We start from the raw sequence: 23,420 nt of genomic DNA, 5'->3' as shown, positions 1-23,420 counted from the left end.
CATGTTTAAGCTGTAAAAATAATAAAAAATGAATTAAAGTAAATATTGTTACTTTTTAAAATAAAATGGACATTTTAAGAATGGCTGACAACTTGTGTGGTGTGTTTCTGTAAATGTGTGTGACGCAGGAGGAGCTGCAGCATGATGATCACTGTGCAGTGTGTAAACAGGAAGGAGATCTTCAGCCGTGCCACACCTGTACCCGCGCCTACCACCCCAACTGCCTCAACCCACCTCTCAAAACTGCCACCCGGGGCATCTGGATGTGCCCCAAGTGCCAGAAGAAAGTATGCTTCTTTTTTCTTCAAACACACGTTTTAAAGATCCCAACAGCACAGGGAAGTCAGCAAGACATCTATTGATCAAGTCAAGTCACCTTTATTTATATAGCGCTTTATACAATAAAGATTGTTTAAAAGCAGCTTTACAGAGATAACAGGAAAATAATGCTTTTCGCCTGTTGTTCAGCTGAAGTCAGTTCAGTGTTGTGTTCGATAAACTTGAGTACAACCTAAATCTCTATTTTAGTCTTATGTAGTAAGTAAATAGATTTTTGTTTTAAGGATATTTAGATATTTTTACTACAAGGTTGTTTAACCTAATAAGACAAAGACAATCTGCTCATATTCTCTGTTCTGTTTTCTTTTGAAGGTTTTGAACAAAGAGAACTTGTCTTGGCCACAGAACTTCATCCAGTCATATGTTACACATAAAACAGGTGAGCTGTCAAACACGTATAAATCACTAACTCTTCTGAGGACTCTGTTCTCATTGATGATGATGATGATGATGTGTGTTTTTGTGCAGTGAGAGAGGAGGAACGCAGGAAGCTAATGAGGAGAAACACTGAGCTGAAACTTGAGTGTGAACATCTGAGCGAAGAGGACCAGAGACTCTGCAGTTCTTTCTCTGTAAGTAACTGAGCTAAATGGGGCTGGGTTGCCATGTAGAGAACACAGTTTTAATCGATCTTCACTTTAACGATCCCAATTATGTTTCAACTTTGAAAGATGTCTGGTCAATAAAACAACAATCGATATTGCTTCTAATTGAGTGCTTTTGTGAATCAGTACTGATTCAAATCATGAAATCTGTGTCAATACCCAGCCCTGGTGCTAAACTTCTCAAATAAGTATTTAATGTTGTACTGGTTTACTTTTTTAATTAGTATGCTCTACTAGTTTTGTTTAGCGTAAATGTATGTGTTCATGTTGCTGCCACCCTAAATGTGCTACGTAACTTGGTCTTTTTCAAAACAACATTTCTTTTTGTAAAAAAGTACAAGATATGCAAGATAATCTTGCAAAGTTTGCAAGATTATAAACATTCTATCAGGTAAGAAATAATACATTATAATACCTTTTTCTATGTGATTTAAATATGATTTAGATATACCTTTAGAAATTTAACAGGGTTGATATTAAAAGTCTTGAAAAAACTACAGTGTGCTTCTTAGAAAAATAAATTGATCAATGATCAGTTACATCATTATGGTAACAGGGTTGACTTTTTTTAAAAGAAAAGACGAAGAGTGCATCTGAAATTGCGTACTGTATAATAGGTACTAGATATGATTTGAAACTTACTTTGAAATTCGGACGTACAACATCCACCATGTTGTCATTATCATGTTACCTACGGCATCAGTTAGGTTGCTTCACTGCCAATCACAAATCCTCTCCCGTGGCCTCATGGGATAGTAAAGTGTTCATCGTATGCACACTTCAGAATCTCGCCAGAAGTAGTAGTAGGTCATCCGGGTACTTTTCGCCTACTGCTTATTAACACTATGAATTCAGACATACTACTCTTGTCACATACTATTTTTCACCTACTATACCCAGATAGCCAATGACATTTGGCCCAGATGTGCCCACATCTCCCACATTCTTCTAGCCCACATACCGCATGGAATGACGGCAATGACTCAACCCGAGTGTGGCTGGCAATAGCATACATATCCGGGCCTCATCTGGGCCAACTATGGCACATATGGCTCAGTTCTGGTTGCGGCAAAGGTCCCATGGGCCAAATCTGGGACACACACAGCAAGCCACAATTCACACTAAAACCAGCTTGGTGTGTGTGGCCCAAATGGCCACCAGCAGAACTTAGCCATATGTGCCATAGTTGGCCCAGATGAGGCCCGGATATGTATGCTATCTGGGTCTAGTAGGTGTATGGAAGTAGCCATATTTGGACACAGCGTAACTACTTTTTTTTAGGAGTTCTTTTTCCAAAAGGACGATGTCATCAGTATGACCAGTTTTATTTATTTTTGGAATATATTTTTTACTTTTATTAGGGCAAAATATGGTAACAGAGTTGATGCATACCTGAAGCACCTCAAATGACGAACATAGAATAACATTAACTTATTATTATTTTCCTCAGATTAAAAGTTAGCAATTTCTGTACAACTAGCATCACCAAAGAGAATGACAAAGGGTTTTACGAATCTTCCATCAAACAGCTAGTCCTGCCCAAAACACGCGCCATTGATTGAAACGGTGGTGCTCAATGTTCCACACTTCTGATGCTGAGGCCGCACACTTCTATCACACTATAATAATATAATATGTAAACAAATTGAAGCATTTAAACTGATATATTATATTACTTCAAATACTTCAATTCATTTTTTTAATATTATATTATATTAGGCCTATATTTTATTAAATTATAAGCCTTAATAAAGAATCTCACAGGCTCATTGCCATTAAAAACTTTGAAACCCCCTGCTAAAGAAAATATTGGAAATTCATAAGAAATAAACAATCATTTAACTTTGATGGTTTAATGCTTCCTGTACACAATTAATTGACTGTACAAAAACACTTTATGTTTTTCCCAAACCATCTCAGTGTAACAGCTTACTTTTCTTTCATACTATATTCTATTATTGTAAAGAATTGAACTGTCCTGCAGAAGATTTTGTAAATTATTTTTCATAGGATTTCTTGGTAAAGACTGTACAGTTGACAGCACTGTGAAAAAAAATATCAGGTAACCTAAAATGTGCTTCATTTAGTGACTTCTTAATTAACTGCTTGTTTTTCAAAAATATGATTTAATACCAATAAGTTACATCAAGGGTCAAATAAATGCCACATTCAAGTTAAAAGTCACAACTGAATGGTGAAACCATTGTGTTTCTACGTATGCTGTACAGGTCAGGTACAAAGAATATTTTTGCTCAGGTGGCGAAATATGTCTGCCCAATAGAAAAATGTTTTGCTCAGCAAGAAAAACAATTAGAGGGAACATTGGTGGTGCTGTGTCAGCTGTTTTCAGCAAAATCAAAGTGAATGATTTTAATTTTGTGCTCAACAGAAATGCATTGAGCAGAAGGAGCGTCTCCTGGGTCAGCAGCAGGAGACTCAGGCATCCCTGGAGCGTCTCAAGACTCTGATTCGACTCATCCAGCGCGACCAGATGATTCAAGTGACTATGACGGCCACCACCACCACCGAAGCATCGCTGCTCTCGCTGCCTTGGATCAAAGCCGCGGACAGCAGCACAAGCACCACAGCGCCCACTACTGGCCCCTCCGCCATACTGCACAAAAGCGTGCTTCAGCCGCAAGGAAACAACTGACCCCGAACCTACACAAACACAAGATCACCACAGACGGTGATATCCAACCGATGTGCATTTTCTTCTGGTAATGTCTTACCAAAAAAAATAATGGGAAAATTTGAAAAAGAAAAAAAAAGAAATAAGCGTCACTCGATTCATAAGTATTTTTTAAAGCCAACACACACAGTGCTCCCAAGATTTTTTTTTACCCACTGTTTTTTAATGTATTATTTTTCTTTGCCTTAATGTATTTATGACTAGATTACAATGCTGTTGCAAATATATGAAATAAGTATTCTACATAGAAACATTTCTTATTATGCTTTGCGTTTTTTTTTACTGGGGTTTGGTGTGTGCGTTTCGGGGGGGAATAATCGTTCACATTTCGTTACTGAGATGGTTAGCATAGTTATAGTTGAAGACAAGCGACATGAAATGGAGAGCACTGTACATTGATATATCCAAATAGATGCTCGTTTGGATTTTTAGAAAGAACAATGTTTGCCATAATAATTCAGGTTAAAGCAAGACAGGGAAATGTTTTCATTTTGTTCATTTTGTGTGTACTTGCGAGCGTACAAACATAAAAAACAAACAAACAACAACAAGAAAAAATAATTTTTCAGTATTAATAGAGATAAAAGAACAAAGTATTTAAGATAACAACAGAATTTAGCCTTTTTAGTGACGAATTTAGTATTTTCATGCTGATGCCTGTTAATAATTTCAAACTAGTATTGGAGAGAGGGATCGTTGTACATATATGATTTTTTTTATTTTTTTTGGGCTGTCCAAACAATAGAAACGATAAAGGCCATTTGAGTTCTTTGAGTGCCTGATCCCGGAATCCAAAAACGTTTATTTTGTCTCCCCACCATATAAAATATGCCAAAAACCCAGAGTGTTTTTGTACCGTTAACTGTATAACGTTTCCATCTCATCTTACTATCTTGTCTGTTTTTACTTTTCACTGAAGTGTTGAATCACGTTTTCATTTACTTATCTCACGTCACTCCAAGGATACCACAAGTTGCATTATTAATATTTCTTTCAATTGTTAGAAGTGAACACTGCCTGATGAATAAAAATAAATAATTAATATCTAAAACACTCAATGGGGGGAAATAGGAGATCATTTAAATGGTACTTTTTTTTGGAGGGAAAGTTTAGCATGTTCATCTGAAAGGTTTGTCTTCCTGCGTGGTTCGAAAACAGACGCCACATCTTTGATGAAGTTACAACATTAACACAACGCAAAAGAGCGCAAATAACCAGTTGCACACATTTAACGACAGCACTATCAACCGCAGATCGCAGTAAAGAATTTATTTATTGTTAAATAATGCATAACACCATCTGTGTGTACATTTAAGGGCTAACAAACATGTATTTAACCACAGTCAGAATAATTTTCCCCCCTTGAGTTTGAAAGGAATATCTACTGAATTCATATGCAGCTAAATTATTGTTACACTTGGTAGTGTCTGTCTTTTGTGCAGCATTTCTATGAAGTCTGGATATGTAATGCAATATTGTGTTGTAACACTACAGTTCAGTTCTATATGTTAACATATGCATTAACCTTTATGAGCTTACAAATAATTGTATTTTTACAGCATTTATTAATCTTTGTTATTTATGTAATGTATAAATGTATACAATTGTTCTTTGTTACTTCCTACAATCTGGAATTAAACAAATTTGTTAACTTAACCATAGCCTTTTTTGCTGCAATTATAGGTTAAATCAAATTATATTTATGTAGAAATTAAATTCAACCAAGATTAATAAATGTTTTAAAAATGTTCATTGGTAATTCATGTTACCTAATGTTAAAATGTACAGCTTTACTGTAAAGTGTTACTTATGCATTCCACAAATTCTAATACTTATTAATGGTCACACGTACGATGCATTAAAACAAGATCAACACAAAATATTATGTTAAAGTATAACCATAAATGGGTATGTATTGTATATATGTATACAGACATCATAAAAAGTGCTGTTTGTTTTTGCTTTCTTGACAAACTTTAAATCTCATCCCACAGAATGTCTCATTCAGGACCTGTATTGTCATATTCAGAATGTAATCGAAATCATATCATCTGTTGGATTGTTTCGTAACAGTCGCTCCTGCTGAGTACAGACTTCAGACCTAATTATTTTCTTAACAAGCTTCTTTCATGTTTTCCAGTAAAATAGGTAAATTTCCCTAATTTACTTTATACTTGTTTTCAGAGAATAATTTCTAAAGATGTTTTTTTTGTCTTGCTCTACAGCTGTTTAAATGTTTTTTATTGGAAAACAAGACAACGCTGATTGAGAAAATGAGTTGGATTTGATGCTATCAGCCCTTTCCATGAATACATGAATTGTTTAAATGAAACTATATCAGTGCTCTGTTCTTCATATCACTTCCATCTACATTGCGACACGTCCCTGATTTCTGTTGACCCGTTGTGGCCCGTGTTCCTCAAATATCTTCAGATATCCTCTCCGGGAGAAACTGTGCAGTGCTTATACAGATCTATTTTACTACACTCAACACTGCGTTGAACAAAAAAAAAACAAATTATATTCTTTTATCAAGGAACAAATGAGGGAAGGCAAAAAATGACAATTTTTTTTATTGTTTGCTAATTATGCATTTTGACTTGGCTTGCAATATGTGATGTGTCCTTTTGGAGAAGGAAGCAAAGCGAAGGAGATAAGACAACACAGAGGTGTTTAGCTAGATGTCTTTGGACTGTGTTTTTCTTTGTCATTTTGAAGGGGACTGTCCAGTGGATAGTACAAATAGAAGAGTGTTTGTCTTACATATGCCAATGTAGTTTTTACATCATCTAATGATCTATTAAAGTTGATTGATGGAAGTTCATCAATTGTAAGAGTTGTCTTGCTTTTCTGTGCTTTGAAGAATTATGGAGAACTGAGGTACAATATTAAATGTGTGTTAAGGATTATTACAGATGTTAAGATGGTAACACTTTATTTTGATGGTCAGCTTTACACATTATACTGTACTCACTATAAGTAGGCTTAACTTTGCAACTACATCAGCTACCAGTCACGAAAGTATTAGTAGACTGTCTGCTTAACATCTGCTAACATTTTATTTTGATGCTCCTCCAACAGACATTCTACTTACTAAAGGTTACTTTACAAGTATCAACTAGTTCAACTAGTCAAGTCACCTTCATTTATATAACACTTTGTACAGCACAGATTGTTTCAAAGCAGCTGTCCTGGGATAATAGGAAATTAATGCAACAAAGATTGTTTTGGTTGTATAGCAACTCTTGAAGAAAGTCATTGTCCAGCTAAATTAAGTTTTTGATTGATTAATTTCCGTTGTAAAAATCATTAGTTATTAACTTAAAGGGATAGTTCACCCAAAAATGAAAATTCTGTCAGTATTTACTCACCCTCATGTTGTTCCAACCCCATAAGACCTTCGTTCATCTTCGGAACACGAATTAAGATATTTTTGATGAAATCTGAGAGCTGGATCACTCCTCCATAGGCTTCTTCAGGGATTGAACTTGCTGGCCCTGAAAAGTTATTAAAGACAAAATAGTCCATAAAATAGTCCAAGTGACTACAGTGGCTCAATATTTATCAAACGACGAGAATACTTTTTGTGCGGAAAAAAAACACTAAAATAACGACTTTATTTCAACTATTCATTTCCTTCTCTGTGGGGCTCGAGTCAGTTCACTAGTTTAACAGCGTAAGCTTCTGTTGTTGTACGCCACACACATCACACACATGACCAGCGTCGGCCAATAGTGAGCCTACGTGTGACGTATCTCTACAGAATCACACCAAGTTAACTGACTAGAGGCCCATAGAGAAGGAAATGAATAGTTGAAATAAAGTCGTTATTTTTGTTGGTTTTTGCGCACAAAATGTATTCTCGTCGCTTGATAAACTTAAGATTGAGTCACTGTAGTCACTTGGACTATTTTAACGATTTCTTTAATCACTTTTCGAGGCCGGCAAGTTTCAATCCCTGAAGAAGCCTATGGACTAGTATGGAGGAGTGATCAAGCTCTCAGATTTCATCAAAAATATCTTAATTCGTGTTCTGAAGATGAACGAAGGTGGGGTTGGAACAACATGAGGGTGAGTAATTACTAACAGAATTTTCATTTTCGGGTGAACTATCCCTTTAAGGGCTGCTTACATGACACCATTTTCAACTGAAAACTTTTATTCTCGCCGTTTATTTATCTGACAATTGTCATGGTCGTCAATATAGGACAGAAGCAATTGCAGGTAAAACTCAGTTCTTTATTGCTGGTCAGACAACACAAAGCAGGGACACGGGTGTGGACAGATGACGCAGGGACTTCGATGGTCGAAGACGAACTCGTGAAGTGTGGAGGAGGTCCAGGGCGTAGATCTCCCTCTGGACGCGGTCAGCCAACCCATGCAGGAACATGTCCCACTGCGCCGCCTCGTTCCATTGGCTTTCGGCCGCCAGGGTGCGGAACTCGATGGAAAAGTCCGAGACCGACCTGTCACCCTGACGGAGGTCGGCCAACACCCTGGCAGCCTCTCTCCCCGCGACGGCTCGATCGAAGACCCGTCTCATCTCTGAGGAGAGGGCCTGGAACGAGGCACAGCAAGGGTCTTGATTCTCCCACACCGCCGTCCCCCATAACGCCGTCTTCCCGGTCAACAGGGTTATAACAAACGCCACCTTGGCTGGTTCATTATTAAATGTTCTCGGTTGCAGTGCGAAATGCATGGCACATCGTGTCAGAAAGGCTCTGCAATAGGCAGACTCACCCGCGTACGACTCCGGAACAGGTAGGCGTGGTTCTGAGGCTGTAGCAATCTCTGGTGGTGTGGGGGGAACGGCTGGTGTGGGTGGCGCAGCGGGAGCACGAAGTAGTTGGATCTGTTGGGTGAGCTCGGACACCTGCGTCACCAAGGCTTGGACCGCACGACCCGTGTCACCTAGATTCCTTTCCTGTGAATCCATCCTTCTAGCGCTGTGTTGAAGAAACTCTTCCAATGTGGTCGGCGAACCACCTGCTGCTTCCATAGCGTGGTCAGATCGTTCTGTCATGGTCGTCAATATAGGACAGAAGCAATTGCAGGTAAAACTCAGTTCTTCATTGCTGGTCAGACAACACAAAGCAGGGACACGGGTGTGGACAGATGACGCAGGGACTTCGATGGTCGAAGACGAACTCGTGAAGTGAAGTGGAGACCCAAACGACAATCCAACACCGAGACAATGAACCCACGGGAACGGGAACACGAACACAGGAACAGGCAAGGGAACTGGACTGGAACACCACACGGGGAAACATCAACCAACGATCTGACAACGGGGATGAGAAAACTGTGAGAATATGTAGTGTGATGAGATCGGCTGCAGCTGGTGATGAAATGATGATCAGCTGGAGCGGATCAAGGAATGACACACATTCACGCCCACTAAACACGTGCTCTCATACAACAACATAAACACGAGACGAGAAGGAAGCAATGAACTTGTATACCGTGACAACAATAGGATTTTGGTGGCCTGAGAATGCAAAAAAAAAAGATTTTTAAAAGTGATACCGTTATCATCTCCTTGATGAAAAAACATAAACCGAGTAGCATGTACATGCGTATTACGTGTTGAGTCTATAGACATGCGCGTTTAAATGTGTCTGTGCATGGGTGCATAATCTTTCTTTACAAAGTGGCATCACCAAATACTTGTCTGGCATGCATAATACTGCATTTTTAGTCGTTTCCGTGGATCCATGTGAACAGGAATCATTTTGATAATGTTTTCATCTCTACAGAGAAAAACTACTGACTACGGTAAACCTCGGGATAAAGAGAGAGACCAATATTAGCGAAGATGACATTCTTCTTATGATGTAACGAGTACATCAGGTGTTTTGGGAAGTTTTCCCGGTTCGTCTGACCTAAATTATGCAGCCTTACATGATTTGAATTATAAAAACGTATAATGTGTTTTGCATGCCAGGTTAAAGAGGTGTGTTTTTAGTCTAGTTTTAAACTGAAAGAGTGTCTGTTTCTTGAACAATGCTAGGAAGACTGTTCCAGAGTTTATGTGCTAAATAGGAAAAGAATCTACCACCAGCAGTTGATTTTGATATTCTAGGTATCATCAACTGGCCATAAATTTGATATCGCAATAGACGTAATGGACTATAATGCGTGAAGAGCTTGCTCAAGTACTGGGGAGCACCATTTAATTTGTAAGTAATTAGCAAGATTTTGAAATGTATGCGATGTTTAATAGAGAGTCAATGCAGTGGAGACAGAACTGGGCTAATATGGTTATACTTCCTGGTGCTGGTAAGAACTCTAGCTTCTGCGTTTTGCATTTGGATTACGTTTTGTAATTTTTTAAGATTGAAGAATGCGGTTTTACAGATGCTAGGAACTTGGCTTTCAAAGGAAAGATTGGTATCAAAGAGCACACCCAGGTTCTTAACTGATTACGAAGACTTGACAGAACATCCATCAAGTGTTAGGCAGTATTCCAATAATTAGAATCTCTGTTTTTTCAGAATTAAGTAGTAGGAAATTACTATTCATCCCATTTGTTTATATCAGCTATGCATTCCATTAATTTTGTGAATTGGTAAGTTTTGTTGGTGCTCAAAGATATATAGAGCTGAGTATCATCAGTGTAACAGTGAAAGCTAATGCCATGCTTTCTAATAACATTTCCCAAGGGTAGCATGTACAGGGTGAAAAGTAACGGTCCTAGTACTGAGCCTTGAGGTACTCCACACACCTCTTCCTTTTACTGCTACAAACTGATAAGGGTCAGATAAGTAGGTCATGCCAATGAAATTCCACTACTGCCAACATAATTTCCGAGTCTATTTAAAAGAATGTTGTGGTCGAAAGTATCAAATGCATCACTAAGATCCCGTAACACTAATAGAGAGATACAACCACGATTGGATGATAAGAGCAAATCATTTGTGACTCTAATGAGAGCTGTCTCAGTACTATGATACGGCCTAAATCCTGACTGAAAATCCTTGCAGATACCATTTCGTTCTAAAAAGGAACATAGTTGTGAGGATACTGCCTTTTCTAGTATCTTTGACAGAAAAGGTAGATTCGAGATCGGCCTGTAATTGACTAATTCTGTAGGATCAAGTTGCGTTTTTTTAACAAGTGATTTAATCATAGCCATCTTAAAAGTTTTCGGTACGTATCCTAGTGACAAGGATGGATTAATTATATTGAGAAGAGGATCTATGACCTCTGGAAGCATCTATTTCAATAGTTTAGTCGGTATAGGGTCTAACATACATGTTGTCAATTTAGATGATTTAACGAGTTTAGAAAATTCTTCCTCTCCTATAGCAATGAATTCATCAGTGAGACTACAATGCACAGTCTAATGTGATACTGTAGTAGACGGTTGCATATGTAACCTTGGTGATTTTTCCCTAAAAGTTAAGTGGGAGTTTAAGACCCTTTTTAATGATGTTTCTTGGGTACTAAGTTCTTATTTCTTTACAGTGTGTATATGGGAACTGCCCCTTTAAGAGCATCGTTCTGGGGTAGAGTTTGGTTGAAATTTACATGTGCAAAACGTGGGTTTTACAAGCAAGTTAGTGTTTGTCCGTTTTTCATTGGATTATAATTGATCAAGCCCGCCTGATACCTAGGTAATGATGTATGATTGGTTCTGGGTATGGGGAAAAAGCTGGAAAAAAGGGGAAAGAGAGAGAGAAGGCGAATGAAAGTGGGGGAGTTGAAGTGCACCGTTCTGTGAGACAATCGTGATTAATCCGACTAGGATTGGTTGATTTTATTTGTTTGGATTAACAGAAAGTGTTGAAATAGTTTATTCAGCAGAACTAATTTGTTTCGCAAGGATTCACTGGCTGTAAGCGGAGAGCTGAGTCATCTTTAAGTTTGTTTCCTAACTCGGGAGGACTCATCACTACGGAGTTAAGGTATCCCATTGTATGTTTATTTGGCTCTTCGGAGTGAAGCGGCCAATTATCCTTTTGTTTTGTGGCCACACCGCACGCGAGCAACGTTACAGGCCTGCAACAAGGGGGGTTGTGCGTGCGTGTGTGTGTGTGTGTGTGTGAGTGGGCCCACGTGAGTTAATGTGTTTACCTGTCATTTTATAACCGCCATAGCATTTTTCTAAGAGGGGTTCGATTTATTTTATTCCTTTCTGTTAAAGGGCAGTTCATTCACATGTAAATAGATTTTATGGTGCATTTAAAGGTGTTAAACCCATAGTGAAAGGCATTTGATTTACCATTTTCATTTAAATTCATATTTGTTTAAATAAACACTGTAATTGTTTACTTGAAGTGATTTTGTCAAGTTTACTAATTGGTTTGGTTGAACATTAAACTGAATATTTCTTTGTGTTAATTCAAATTCAAATACTGTGTTATAGTTAAACAGAGGAAATTGTATATTGTGTTAAAGGGTGTTAAGAGAGTTCCCTTATAATTAGTCGAGAGACTGCAAAGTTCGAACCCGAGTACCTGCCCTAAGAGCTCAGATACATCATTCTTGAGAGGGTAGAGGGTGCTACACCTAGTTATAATTTTTTCCCTGATATTATCAATCTTATAAGTGAAGAAGTTCATAAAGTCGATACTGTTGTGCTGCTTGAAAACTTCTCGTCTTGAAACTTTATTTTTCATCAGTTTAGCAACTGTTTCAAATAAATACCTAAGATTTGGTTTATTTTCTTCTAATAGGGTTGAAAAATAACCAGATCTAGCTGTTTTTAAGGCCTCTCTGTATGCAATCGAGCTCTCCTTCCATGAAATGCTAAATACCTCTATATTTGTTCTTTTTCTTAGTTTTTCTTCCAGTTTCGCTCCATTTTTCTGGCTGCTCTCTTTAGGCCCTGAGTGTGCTCGTTGTACCACGGCGTTGGACTATTTTCTTTGATCTTCTTTAAGCGCAATGGAGCAACTGTGTCTAAAGTGCTGGAAGAGAGAGAGTTAAAGGTTTCTGTCGCAATATCGAGTTCTTCTAAGCTATTTGGGATGCTGACATGATGAAACTGATCAGGAAGATTATTAATAAAGCAAGTTTTAGTGGCAGAAGTGATTGGTCTAACATATTTGTAACACGGAGTCGGCTTTGCAGCCTTGGCTAAATTCAGTTTACACAAGACTAGATAATGATCTGAGATGTCGTCGCTCTGCTGCAGAATTTCAACAGCATCAACATTGATTCCATGTGATCATATTAGATCTAGAGTAGGATTACGACAATGAGTAGGTCCTGACACATGTTGTCTAACTCCAATAGAGTTAAGAATGTCTTTAAATGCCAATCCCAATGCATCTTTTTCATTATCTACATGTATATTAAAATCACCAACAATTAGGACTTTATCTGCAGCCAGTACTAACTCTGATAGAAAATCAGCAAATTCTTTGATAAAATCTTTATGGTGCCCTGGTGGCCTGTATACAGTTGCCAGCACAAATCTTAAACTTGATTTATCATTTGCACTATATATTGTTACATTAAGCTCCAACACTTCAAAATAATTATATTTGAAACTAGACTTCTTAGTCATTTTGAAAATATTACTATAAATTAAAGCAACACCTCCCCCTTTGCCTTTCAGACGAGGTTCATGTTTATAACAGTAATCTTGCGGGGTGCACTCATTTAAAGTAATGTAATCGTTTGGTTTTAGCCAGGTTTCTGTCATACACAGCACATCTAGGTTATAGTCTGTAATCATATCATTAACAATAAGTGCTTTTGAAGTAAGGGATCGAATATTCAGCAACCCAGGCTTTATCGTTTGTTCATTTGTATTATTTCTGTATTTTATTTGTTGAACATCAATTCAATTTTTACCCTTAGATGGGTTTGGAAGTTTTTTGTATTTCCTAATTCAGGGAACAGACAGTCTCTATATGATATCTAGGTGAAAGAGCCTCTATGTGATGGGATTTATTTGACCTCAGTGACGTGAGACAGCTGGCAGACGATCGATTTAGCCAGTTTGTCTGCTTCCTGACCCGAGCCCCAGATTTTCATCTTTGAGCTCTAAGACTATGTGCCATATTACTAGAGAGAAGAGCAGCACCATCCCAGGAAGAATGAATACCATCTATTTTCATCAGGTTAGGTCTGCCCCAAAAACTTTTCCAATTGTCTATGAATTCTATATTATTTTGCGGACACCATTTAGACAACCAGCCATTGAGTGAGGACAGTCTACTAACTATCTCATCACTCCTGCGAACAGGAAGGGGGCCAGAGCAAATTACAGTGCCTTACATCGCACTTGCGAGTTCACACACCTCTTTAACATTAATTTTAGTGATCTCCGACTGGCGAAGTCGAACATCATTAGTGCCGACGTGAATAATAATCTTAGAGAATTTACGATTAGTATTAGCCAGCACTTTTAAATTTGCTTTGATGTCAGGCGCTCTGGCTCCCGGCAAACGTGACTATGGTGGCTGGTGTCTCTATTTTCACGTTCCGTGTAATAGAATCGCCAATAACTAGGAAATACAAAAAACTTCCAAACCCATCTAAGGGTAAAAACAAAACAACAACAGCAAAGCTAACTAATGCAATTGCTAAATGGATCGCCACAGACTGCAGGCCCATCAACATAGTTCAAGACCGGGGGCTTCAAGACATCATTCAGATCGCCACAGGCGACCCTTCATACAAGCTACCTTCAAGGGGAACTATTGTTACGAGAATACATGAACTGTACGCAGCTGAAAAGCTACCAAAGTGAGGCAGTTGGCAGAAGGTACTTTTATTGCACTTACTGGAGACCACTGGACATCAATAAGTAACCATAACTACCTTGGTGTAACAGCAAACCTAAATGATGACAAATGGCAGCTGCACTCATTCACTTTAGGCGTGTTAAAAATAGAAGAAAGACATTTTGCCGAAGCATGCGCTTGCCAGTTTCTCAAAGTTGCAAATGAGTGGGAAATAACGGGCAAGGTCACTACTATAGGAACAGACAGTGATCGCAATATGATTGCCACTGCAAGGAGTCTACCATTCAAGCATGTGCCGTGTGTGGCGCACATGATACAAAGGGTGATCACCGTGGCTTTACGGACAGTGGATTTGACAGCATTTTAGCCAAATGCCGTAAAATAGTCGGACAACTGATTGAAAGAAGAGTAGACTACATGATTAGTTGACAGGAGGCATGTTGCACAGATGCACACTGTTTGAAATAATTATCTTTAACCAAGAATGTAGAGACTGTTCACTCTGTCTCTTCACAGACATTATGGCATTTTTTATTTCTAAAATAGGCCTACTTATTGTTGCCTTCTTTTGAGTTGATGTTACTATGCAAAATATTTACAGGTAAGCTATTTGTGTCTTTGTAGCAGATGTTACTTTGTAACAGTTGTTGGTTTCTGCTAAATATGTCTGCAGTACATATGGATGCCACAACAAATTAAGAGATTGTTATTGAACATTTGTTAAATAAATGTTAATGGTTGAGATAATAAAACTGAAGAATCTGTTTCCTTAAACCAGTTTGTCATGCATTTATTTATTTCAACACTGCACTTTTACAAGTAAATCCTAGTATTTTAAATTTGTAATTAATCATAATTTATCACAGCCCATGGCTGTGATTAACTCGATTAAAAATGTTAATCGATTGACAGCACTAGAAAAGATTAGTATGTCTGAAATCATAGTATTTATTAGCTAAAGGGAATACTTCCGGCAAGATTCTGGAGTGCGCATCTGTGAATTTGAAATTATACATAACTAACATTTATTTTTCTTTACAGGCCAAATATTTAACCTTTGATTTGTCTTTACAGGCCTAACATTTAACATTTGAGAATAATAATGTATCAGCAGTTTTTTTTAGCAAGGTTGTTGTTTCAAAAGAGTGGAAAATCTGAAGATATCCTGGCTAGACAGTTATTCTAAATTGAATAGTCCCATGATATAGTGAGTAATCAATGATGAACAAACAATGAAATACCAACCACATGATTTTGATGATTCTGACGATTCTAGTATCTAAATCTGCTAAAGCTGCTGCGTTCATGACCTTAAGGATAGATTATTGTAATGCTCTACGGGGTGGTTGCCCTGCACGCTTAATAAACAATGTCCAGTTGGTCCAAAACGCAGCAGCTAGAGTTCTTACTAGAACCAGAAAGTTTGACCATATTAGCCCGGTTCTGTCAACTCTGACTTGGCTCCCTATTAAACATTGTATACATTTTTAAAAATTGCTGACTACTTACAAAACACTAAATGGTTTAGCTCCCCAGTACTTGAGCGAGCTCTTAACGCATTATAGTCCTTCACGTCTACTGCGATTTCAAAATTCTGTCCAGTGGATAAGCTGCAGACAGTAGGTGCCACAGTCACCCCTAGTCACATGTCTTCCTTTGTTCTGTTTGTCTCTATGGTTACTGTCATTTAGTTCATCATCTGTTCCACCTGTGTCTAGTTAATTATCATCTGTGTCTGTCACCTGGTTTCTGTTAATCTGTGTTCATCACTGTCTGTATTTAGTTGCTTTCAGTTCAGCCAGTCTTTGTCCGTTCTCAGTCTTATTTAGCGTGTGTGTTCATCCTCCCTGTCTGTACCCATTGTAGTTATATTACAGTATACAGTAAAAGTTTGTCTTGGAGCCTTTTGCCTCTTCGTCGTCTTCTGCCTGCACCACACCATGACAGAAGAACGGACCACAAAAAAAAAAGAACATAGGATGGGCATCCTTCTCACCCCGGTGAACCCAGGTCAATCTCTCCTCACCCACTTCCAAGATGGTCGGCCGATCGAGGACTACGTAGAGGAGTTTCTCGATCTGGCGCATAAGGTACCGTGGAAAGAGGACACCTTAAAGACCGTCTTTTGGTGTGGGTTGGACGAGTTCCTCTACCAACAAGTTCCTGCGGCAGCTATCACATGTTCACTGGCTCTTCACGTCATGTCTACCGAGCCTGAGTTCCTTCACGTCATGTCTGCCATTTTGGTTGGGGGCTATACGTCCTCGGCTTTAGTGGCCAGACACTGCCCACATGAATGGCCACGAAGGGTCGTCCCTGCCATGGCCGTCCGAAGGGTCTTCTCCGCCATGGCCGTCCGAAGGGTCGTCCCCGCCATGGCCGTCCGAAGGGTCGTCTCCGCCATGGCCGTCCGCCATGGTCGAACTGCCGGTCCCGTCCTTCAGTCTTCAATCCCTGTGGACCCTGCTGACCCTCCTGAGGAAGACTCCAGGACGCCCAGTACTGTCACAGTCACCCCTAGTCACATGTTTTCCTTTGTTCTGTTTTCCCACCACTCATCTGTCTCTATGGTTACAGTCATTTAGCTCATCATCTGTTCCACCTGTGTCTAGTCAATTATCATCTGTGTCACCTGGTTTATGTTAGTCTGTGTTCATTAGTGTCTGTAATGTATTTAGTTCCTTTCCGTTCAGCCAGTCTCTGTCCGTTCTCAGTCTTATTTAGCGTGTGTGTCCATCCTGCCTGTCTGTACCTGTGGTAGTTATATTATATAGTAAAAGTTTGTCTTGGAGCCTTTTGCCTCTTTGTCTACTTCTGCCTGCACCACACACTGACAGTAGATCTTGCTCCAATTTAGCACCTATACTTTGGAACAGTCTTCCTAACACCGGATGTACTCGTTACATCATAAGAAGAATGGCATCTACGCTAATGTTACTCTTTCTGTTTATTCCAAGGTTTACTGAAGTCAGCCGGATCCGGGCCGTATCCAGATCAGATGGGTGCTATATTGCACAAATTGAACCGATCATATACAAGAGAAATTATACAATGATCACGAGTGGTATGTCATGTTATTTTGCTGTGTAGCCTATTATTGATGGATCTGGTGTCATGGATTATTTAATGTTGTCTTTACTGCCTTTCTGGGGCTTAAAAGGTGGTAGTTGCGTAGCTGTCAATGGAGTGACAGAAAGCTCTCAGATTTCATCAAAAAGATCTTCATGTGTGTTCCCAAGATGAAGGAAAGACTTACAGGTTTGGAACGACATGAGAGTGAGAGATTAATGACAGAATTTTCATTTTTGGGTGAAATAACCCTTTAAGATGTTTATTATTATTAGACATTAAGTTTTAATGTCAAATAATACAGATGACTGATAAAAAACGAGTTCATTATCTGAACCTGATACTGTTTCACCCATGATGCTGCCGATAATGGTACTACATCTCTTTGGAGAGTACGGCACCTGCTGGCTGAGGAAAAAACTGTCGTCATAGCACAAAATTATCCCCACGAAATTATTCAAATTATCCCCCACTGGGGTAAGAATTACATTAACACATATACACAAAAGCCTATGATATTCAACAGAACGCCTTAGATCACCATTTTCCAGGGACACAAAATAAGATCAGTTAAGCTAAAAACTGACACGACTGAGTAAATTTTACGAATGTGCCATCTATGATCAAGAGAAAAAAGTAAGGTGTAGGGTCAACATAAATAAGTCAAGTCACCTTTATTTATATAGCACTTTTACAATACAAATTGTTTCAAAGCAGCTTTACAGAGATAACAGGAAAGTAAAGTTGTAATAGTATTGTTAAATTCAAAATTAAATATTAAATGTCCCCAACTAAGCAAGCCAAAAGCCAATGGCGAATGAAGGTGAAAAAAAGGCGACAGTGGCAAGGAACCAAAACTCCATCAGGTGACAGTATGGAGAAAAAAACCCAGGCTCAGTCAGTCCTCCTTAGGCCAACAAACAAACAGTGTATGATTATTATTTAGGCGGCATAATAGGTCAGAAGTCAGATTGGATCAGAACTTTCACAATATTTATCCAGTTCATCTGGTTAGGGGTCGGAGTCATCACGCTGGTATGGAGATGAGTTGAGATGTTGAGTTGTCCATGAGGCCTTCACAGTGTTGATGAGGCTGGCACTTCAGGGATGCGTTGTCGTCGTGTCCATGTGATGGTCCTTCATCAGATCTGAATATGGCCTGGATCCGGCAGTTTGCGGTAAACCTCGGGATAAACAGAGAGACTAATATTAGCGTAGATGACATCCTTCTTATGATGTACAAAGTACATAAGGATTTATGGGAAGTGTTCCCGGTTCCGGCTGATCTAAACTATGCAGCCTAACATTGAATTATAGCAATCTATAATGTGTTATGTGTATGCTAAGCCAAAGAGATGTGTTTTTAGTCTAGATTTGAACTGACAGACTGCGTCTGCTTCCCGGACAATGTTAGGAAGATTGTTCCAAAGTTTTGGTGCTTAATAGGAAAAGGATCTGCCGCCAGCAGTTGATTTTGATATTCTAGGTATTATCAACTGGACAGAATTTTGAGATCGCAATAGACGTGAAGGACTATAATGGGTTAAGAGCTTGCTCAAGTACTACGGAGCTAAACCATTTAGTGCTTTGTAAGTAATCAGCAATATTTTAAAATGTATACGATGTTTAATAGGGAGCCAAGTCAGAGTTGACAGAACCGGGCTAATATGGTCAAACTTCCTGGTTCTTGTAAGAACTCTAGCGGCTGAGTTTTGGACCAGCTGTAGTTTGTTTATTAAGCGTGCAGGGCAACCACCCAGTAGAGCAATACAATAATCTAGCCTTGAGGTCATGAACGCATGAACTAATTGTTCCGCATTTGTCAATGAGAGCATATGACGTAATTTATATATATTTTTAAGATGGAAAAATGCGCTTTTACAGATACTAGACACGTGACTTTCAAATGAGAGATTGGTATCAAAGCTCTTAATTCTTAAGCTGTTAATTATTAATTTTATAAATTATTAATCTTAAGCTCATAATTATTACATTTCTTCATATTTTCAGAACATTTAAAAAAATTCTCAGAAGCAAGACTGCATCTTGAATATGTTTGCTCTTATTTTTTTATCTAATTTTTGTACACTTGTCACTTATCTTGCATTATTAATTTCCAAGATTTCACAAAAACAATACACATTCTTTGCACAAATAAACAAATAAAACTATAAGTTTTATTTGATAAAACTATAAGACAACAAGCCTACTACACTGTGACAACCCAAAATGAACAACTATCTCCCAGCAACACCCGAACACTCCTGCTCCACGGCCTGAGGGTGACCGATGCAACATCCCCTCTCACAGCCAATAATACTAATAATAATAATAATTTGTTACATTTATATAGCGCTTTTCTAGGTACTCAAGGCATTTTACATATGGAAGGGGGAATCTCCTCAACCACCACCAATGTGCAGCATCCACTTGCATATTGCACCGTTGCATATTGGAAGCTTGTTTCCGCCACATAATAAAACATTTTAAAAGATAATTGCAACTTTTTATCTCACAATTGTGAGTTTACATCTCACAATTCTGACTTTATTTCTTTGAAATGCAAGATATAAAGTTAGAATTGCAAGATATAAAGTCAGAATTGCGTGATGTCGCAATTGCGTGTTATAGAGTCAGAATTGCGAGATATAAACTCAGAATTGCGTGTTATAGTCAGAATTTCGAGATATAAACTCACAATTGCAAGAAATAAACTCTCAATTCTGACTTTTCTTGCAATTGCGACTATATCTAGAAATTCTGGCTTTATAACACGCAATTGCGACTTTATAACTTGCAATTCTGACATCTTTTTTTTCAGAATTGTGAGATATAAACGCACAATTGCGAGTTATAAAGTCCAATTCTCAGGAAAAAAAGACTCACAATTTATATTTATATCTAACAAAATTGTGACCTTTATCTATTCGTTTCAATTGCAATTCTGACTTTATATCTACCAATTGTGTTATAAAGTCAGAATTGTGAGATATAGACATACAAATCTGAGAAAAAAAGTCAGAATTTCGAGTTTATTGGCACTTTGGAGTGGACCAACATTCCACAGGCCACAATCAACAACCTGATCAACTCTATGCGAAGGAGATGTGTTGCACTGCGTGAGGCAAATGGTGGTCACACCAGATACTGACTGGTTTTCCGACCCAGTAAAACTGCACATAGAGTGGCCTTTTATTGTGGCCAGCCTAAGGCACACCTGTGCAATAATCATGCTGTCTAATCAGCATCTTGATATGCCTAACACAGATTTAGACAGATTTGTGAAAAATATTTGAGAGAAATAGGCCTGTTGTGTACATAGAATTAGTCTAAGATCTTTGAGTTCGCTCGTGAAAAATGGGGGCAAAAACAAAAGTGTTTCGTTTATAATTTTGTTCAGTGTGTGTATATATATATATATATATATATATATATATATATATATATATACACACAGTATATTGAGCATTGATACTGTATTACCCTAATGTGAATAATAAAAAAGTAAAATTTTGATACATTCTGGCTATGAAAATAAGATTCTTTTTGCATTACAAATAATTTAATAAAAAATAAAAAAGTACATTCATTTGAAAACTTTACTAAATAAAAGTAAAATAATTTAACAAAAGTTGAAGAATTTTAAAGTGAATGGAAAAGAATCATGATTAATTTTGGTACAGTGTTGCTCATGTAAACAGAATCAGTTATTATTCGTCACACGGATCTAGCGCGACTCGGATATAAATAATCGAGTTATAATAAGCACAGACACAAGGCTAGGCAATTCCTCATGTATATTTAGCGCACCGTGGGAATACAGACAGGCTGCTTTGAGCACTCACAGAGACCTTGTTCAAATAGTTGCTGTTTATAAAAGAGTAAAGCAAATGGAAGACGCTTATAGACACTGGAATAAAAAGAAGTGAATATACCCTTTTTTTCATCACAGTAGTGTTTGGTTTAGGGGTTTATATGCTGATCTGAAAGCAGTTTTGGAGATATCTTTTACAGCACAGTTTCTGCACAACATCTGCCCAAACTCATTTAAACGAACACTCATTTACATTTCACATTTTGCATGTATTTATTAGATGTCCAAAGTGTCCTACAGTCACTTTATTATGTCAAAGCAAAATGATCCTGGCCTAAAAATATCACATTGGTGAATTCCCAAATGTGAAGTGTCACATAGGCCTACATTGGGGGTAAACTGCCAGTGGCTCAACAAAAAGTAAGAATCCCACCTTTCAAAAAACTCATAGAGGATTTTTCTCACAAAGTTATGTTAGTGTAATGAAGAAGCTAATAATGTCTGGGTTTGTTTTCATTCAATGATCTTTTACATTTTTTACATTTATTTTTTTAAACATTAATGTTTCTAAAAATGAAAGAATCAGAATATTGCTTCACTTCATTTAAAAACTCTAAATTTCTGGTTTAAATAAAGCATATAAGTTGAGTCACTGGACCTTTTTCTTTATTTTTGTATGAATATGATTTCGTTCTAATGGGTTTTGATAAATACATAAATGCGAAATGTGAAACGTGTGAGTGTGCGTTTAAATGAGTTTGGGCAGATGTCGTGCCGAAACGTCTCGGTTACATATGGTAACCCTCGTTCCCTGAGGGAGGGAACGGAGACGTAGGTCATGACTGACCAACAGGAATCTCGCTAGAGAGGCCAATCTACTTCGAGTGAAACTAAAACAAGCCAATACACATTGGCGTGCAATCATTTGCAACAGCTGTGCAGCCTCGTATTTAACAAGCAGCTGGTGCGATTGCACACTAGTTTTTTGCTGAGGAGCCAAGCCTGAAAAAGGCAGATGTGGCAGATGTGGCGACGGGACCTACGTCTCCGTTCCCTCCCTCAGGGAACGAGGGTTACCATATGTAACCGAGACGTTCCCTATCGGTCAGTCACTGCAACGTAGGTCATGACTGACCTATAGGAATCCCTACCAAAGCGCCACAGCTGCTGCACCCCATCCAGCGCCCCCATGCAAGCCTCTACACCTTCTTGCCTGGAAGGACGATAGGCGGAGGCTTACACAGAGTGAGTCTGACACTGTTGTTCCGTGATAACCCATACAGTGAGATATTGGATAACACTGGGAAAGCGTGCCCTTTCTGTTTAGGAAGGAACGCTGCGGAAGCCACTTCTTCAAAGAGTTATGTGGAAATGCATATGGACTGGCCCGAAGGCTGTACTGCATATGAAATAATGGGTGACTTAGCCCAAGGGAAAGACACGGGCTTCCGATAGGAGCAGCCGTGGAATATACACATATGGGATCCCCGTAGGGTCACACATATGGAACCCAGCCCAGATCCGATTCTCAAGGATTCAGCGGATAAGGGCCTGGCGCCGGACGCTCCGCCAAGTCCGGGCCGAGGGGTTATGGAGGACTCGACAGGTTTTACTCTGGAGCAATAAGGGTGCACAGTAGGGTGCAGCAAGCCGACAGAGCCAGACCTCTCAGTGCTTCTACCCGTCTAGGGTGAGAACACGGGAGGAGACCGGCTCTACACGTAGGCTATAGTATCTAGCGAACGTGTTAGGTGTCGCCCAGCCCGCAGCTCTACAGATATCTGTTAGCGAGGAGCCACGTGCCAGTGCCCAGGAGGATGCAACGCCTCTCGTGGAGTGTGCATGCAACCTGAGCGGGCAGGGCACGCGTTGTGCTTGGTAAGCCAAGGCGATGGCATCCACTATCCAGTGGGCCATCCTCTGCTTGGAGACAGCCTTTCCCTTCTGCTGGCCTCCGTAACAGACAAAGAGCTGGTCTGAGGTCCTGACGCTTTGAGTTCTGTCCACGCACATGTGCAGAGCGCGAACGGGACAGAGCAAAGCCAGGGCTGGGTCTGCCTCCTCCAAAGGCAGCGCTTGCAGGTTCACTACCTGGTCTTTGAAGGGAGTGGTAGGAACCTTGGGCACATAGCCAGGCCGGGGTCTTAGTACCACGTGGCTGTCACCCGGCCCGAACTCTAGGCACGATTCGTCGACCGAAA

At 39.0% G+C, this 23,420-nt stretch overlaps 1 protein-coding gene across 4 annotated transcripts in view; it reads left to right on the top strand.

Annotated features, from left to right (window-relative positions):
• phf21b (PHD finger protein 21B) overlaps nucleotides 1-6,470 on the top strand; it is a 61,286-nt gene extending 54,816 nt beyond the window's left edge. For all 4 annotated transcript variants that reach the window (XM_077235315.1, XM_077235314.1, XM_077235317.1 and 1 more), the window contains 4 exons: nucleotides 129-287; nucleotides 652-718; nucleotides 808-911; nucleotides 3,334-6,470. In XM_077235315.1, coding sequence (XP_077091430.1) covers nucleotides 129-287; nucleotides 652-718; nucleotides 808-911; nucleotides 3,334-3,597 — 594 coding nt within the window. In that variant the 3' untranslated portion in view covers nucleotides 3,598-6,470. The remainder of the gene's footprint in view (nucleotides 1-128; nucleotides 288-651; nucleotides 719-807; nucleotides 912-3,333) is intronic.
• Nucleotides 6,471-23,420: the final 16,950 nt, after the last annotated feature.

Source organism: Siphateles boraxobius, unplaced genomic scaffold, assembly GCF_051911475.1.
Source record: "Siphateles boraxobius isolate OS27281-9 unplaced genomic scaffold, OSU_SipBor_1 19, whole genome shotgun sequence".
Classification (NCBI taxonomy): domain Eukaryota; kingdom Metazoa; phylum Chordata; class Actinopteri; order Cypriniformes; family Leuciscidae; genus Siphateles; species Siphateles boraxobius.
This window is presented reverse-complemented; position numbering and strand designations above follow the sequence as displayed.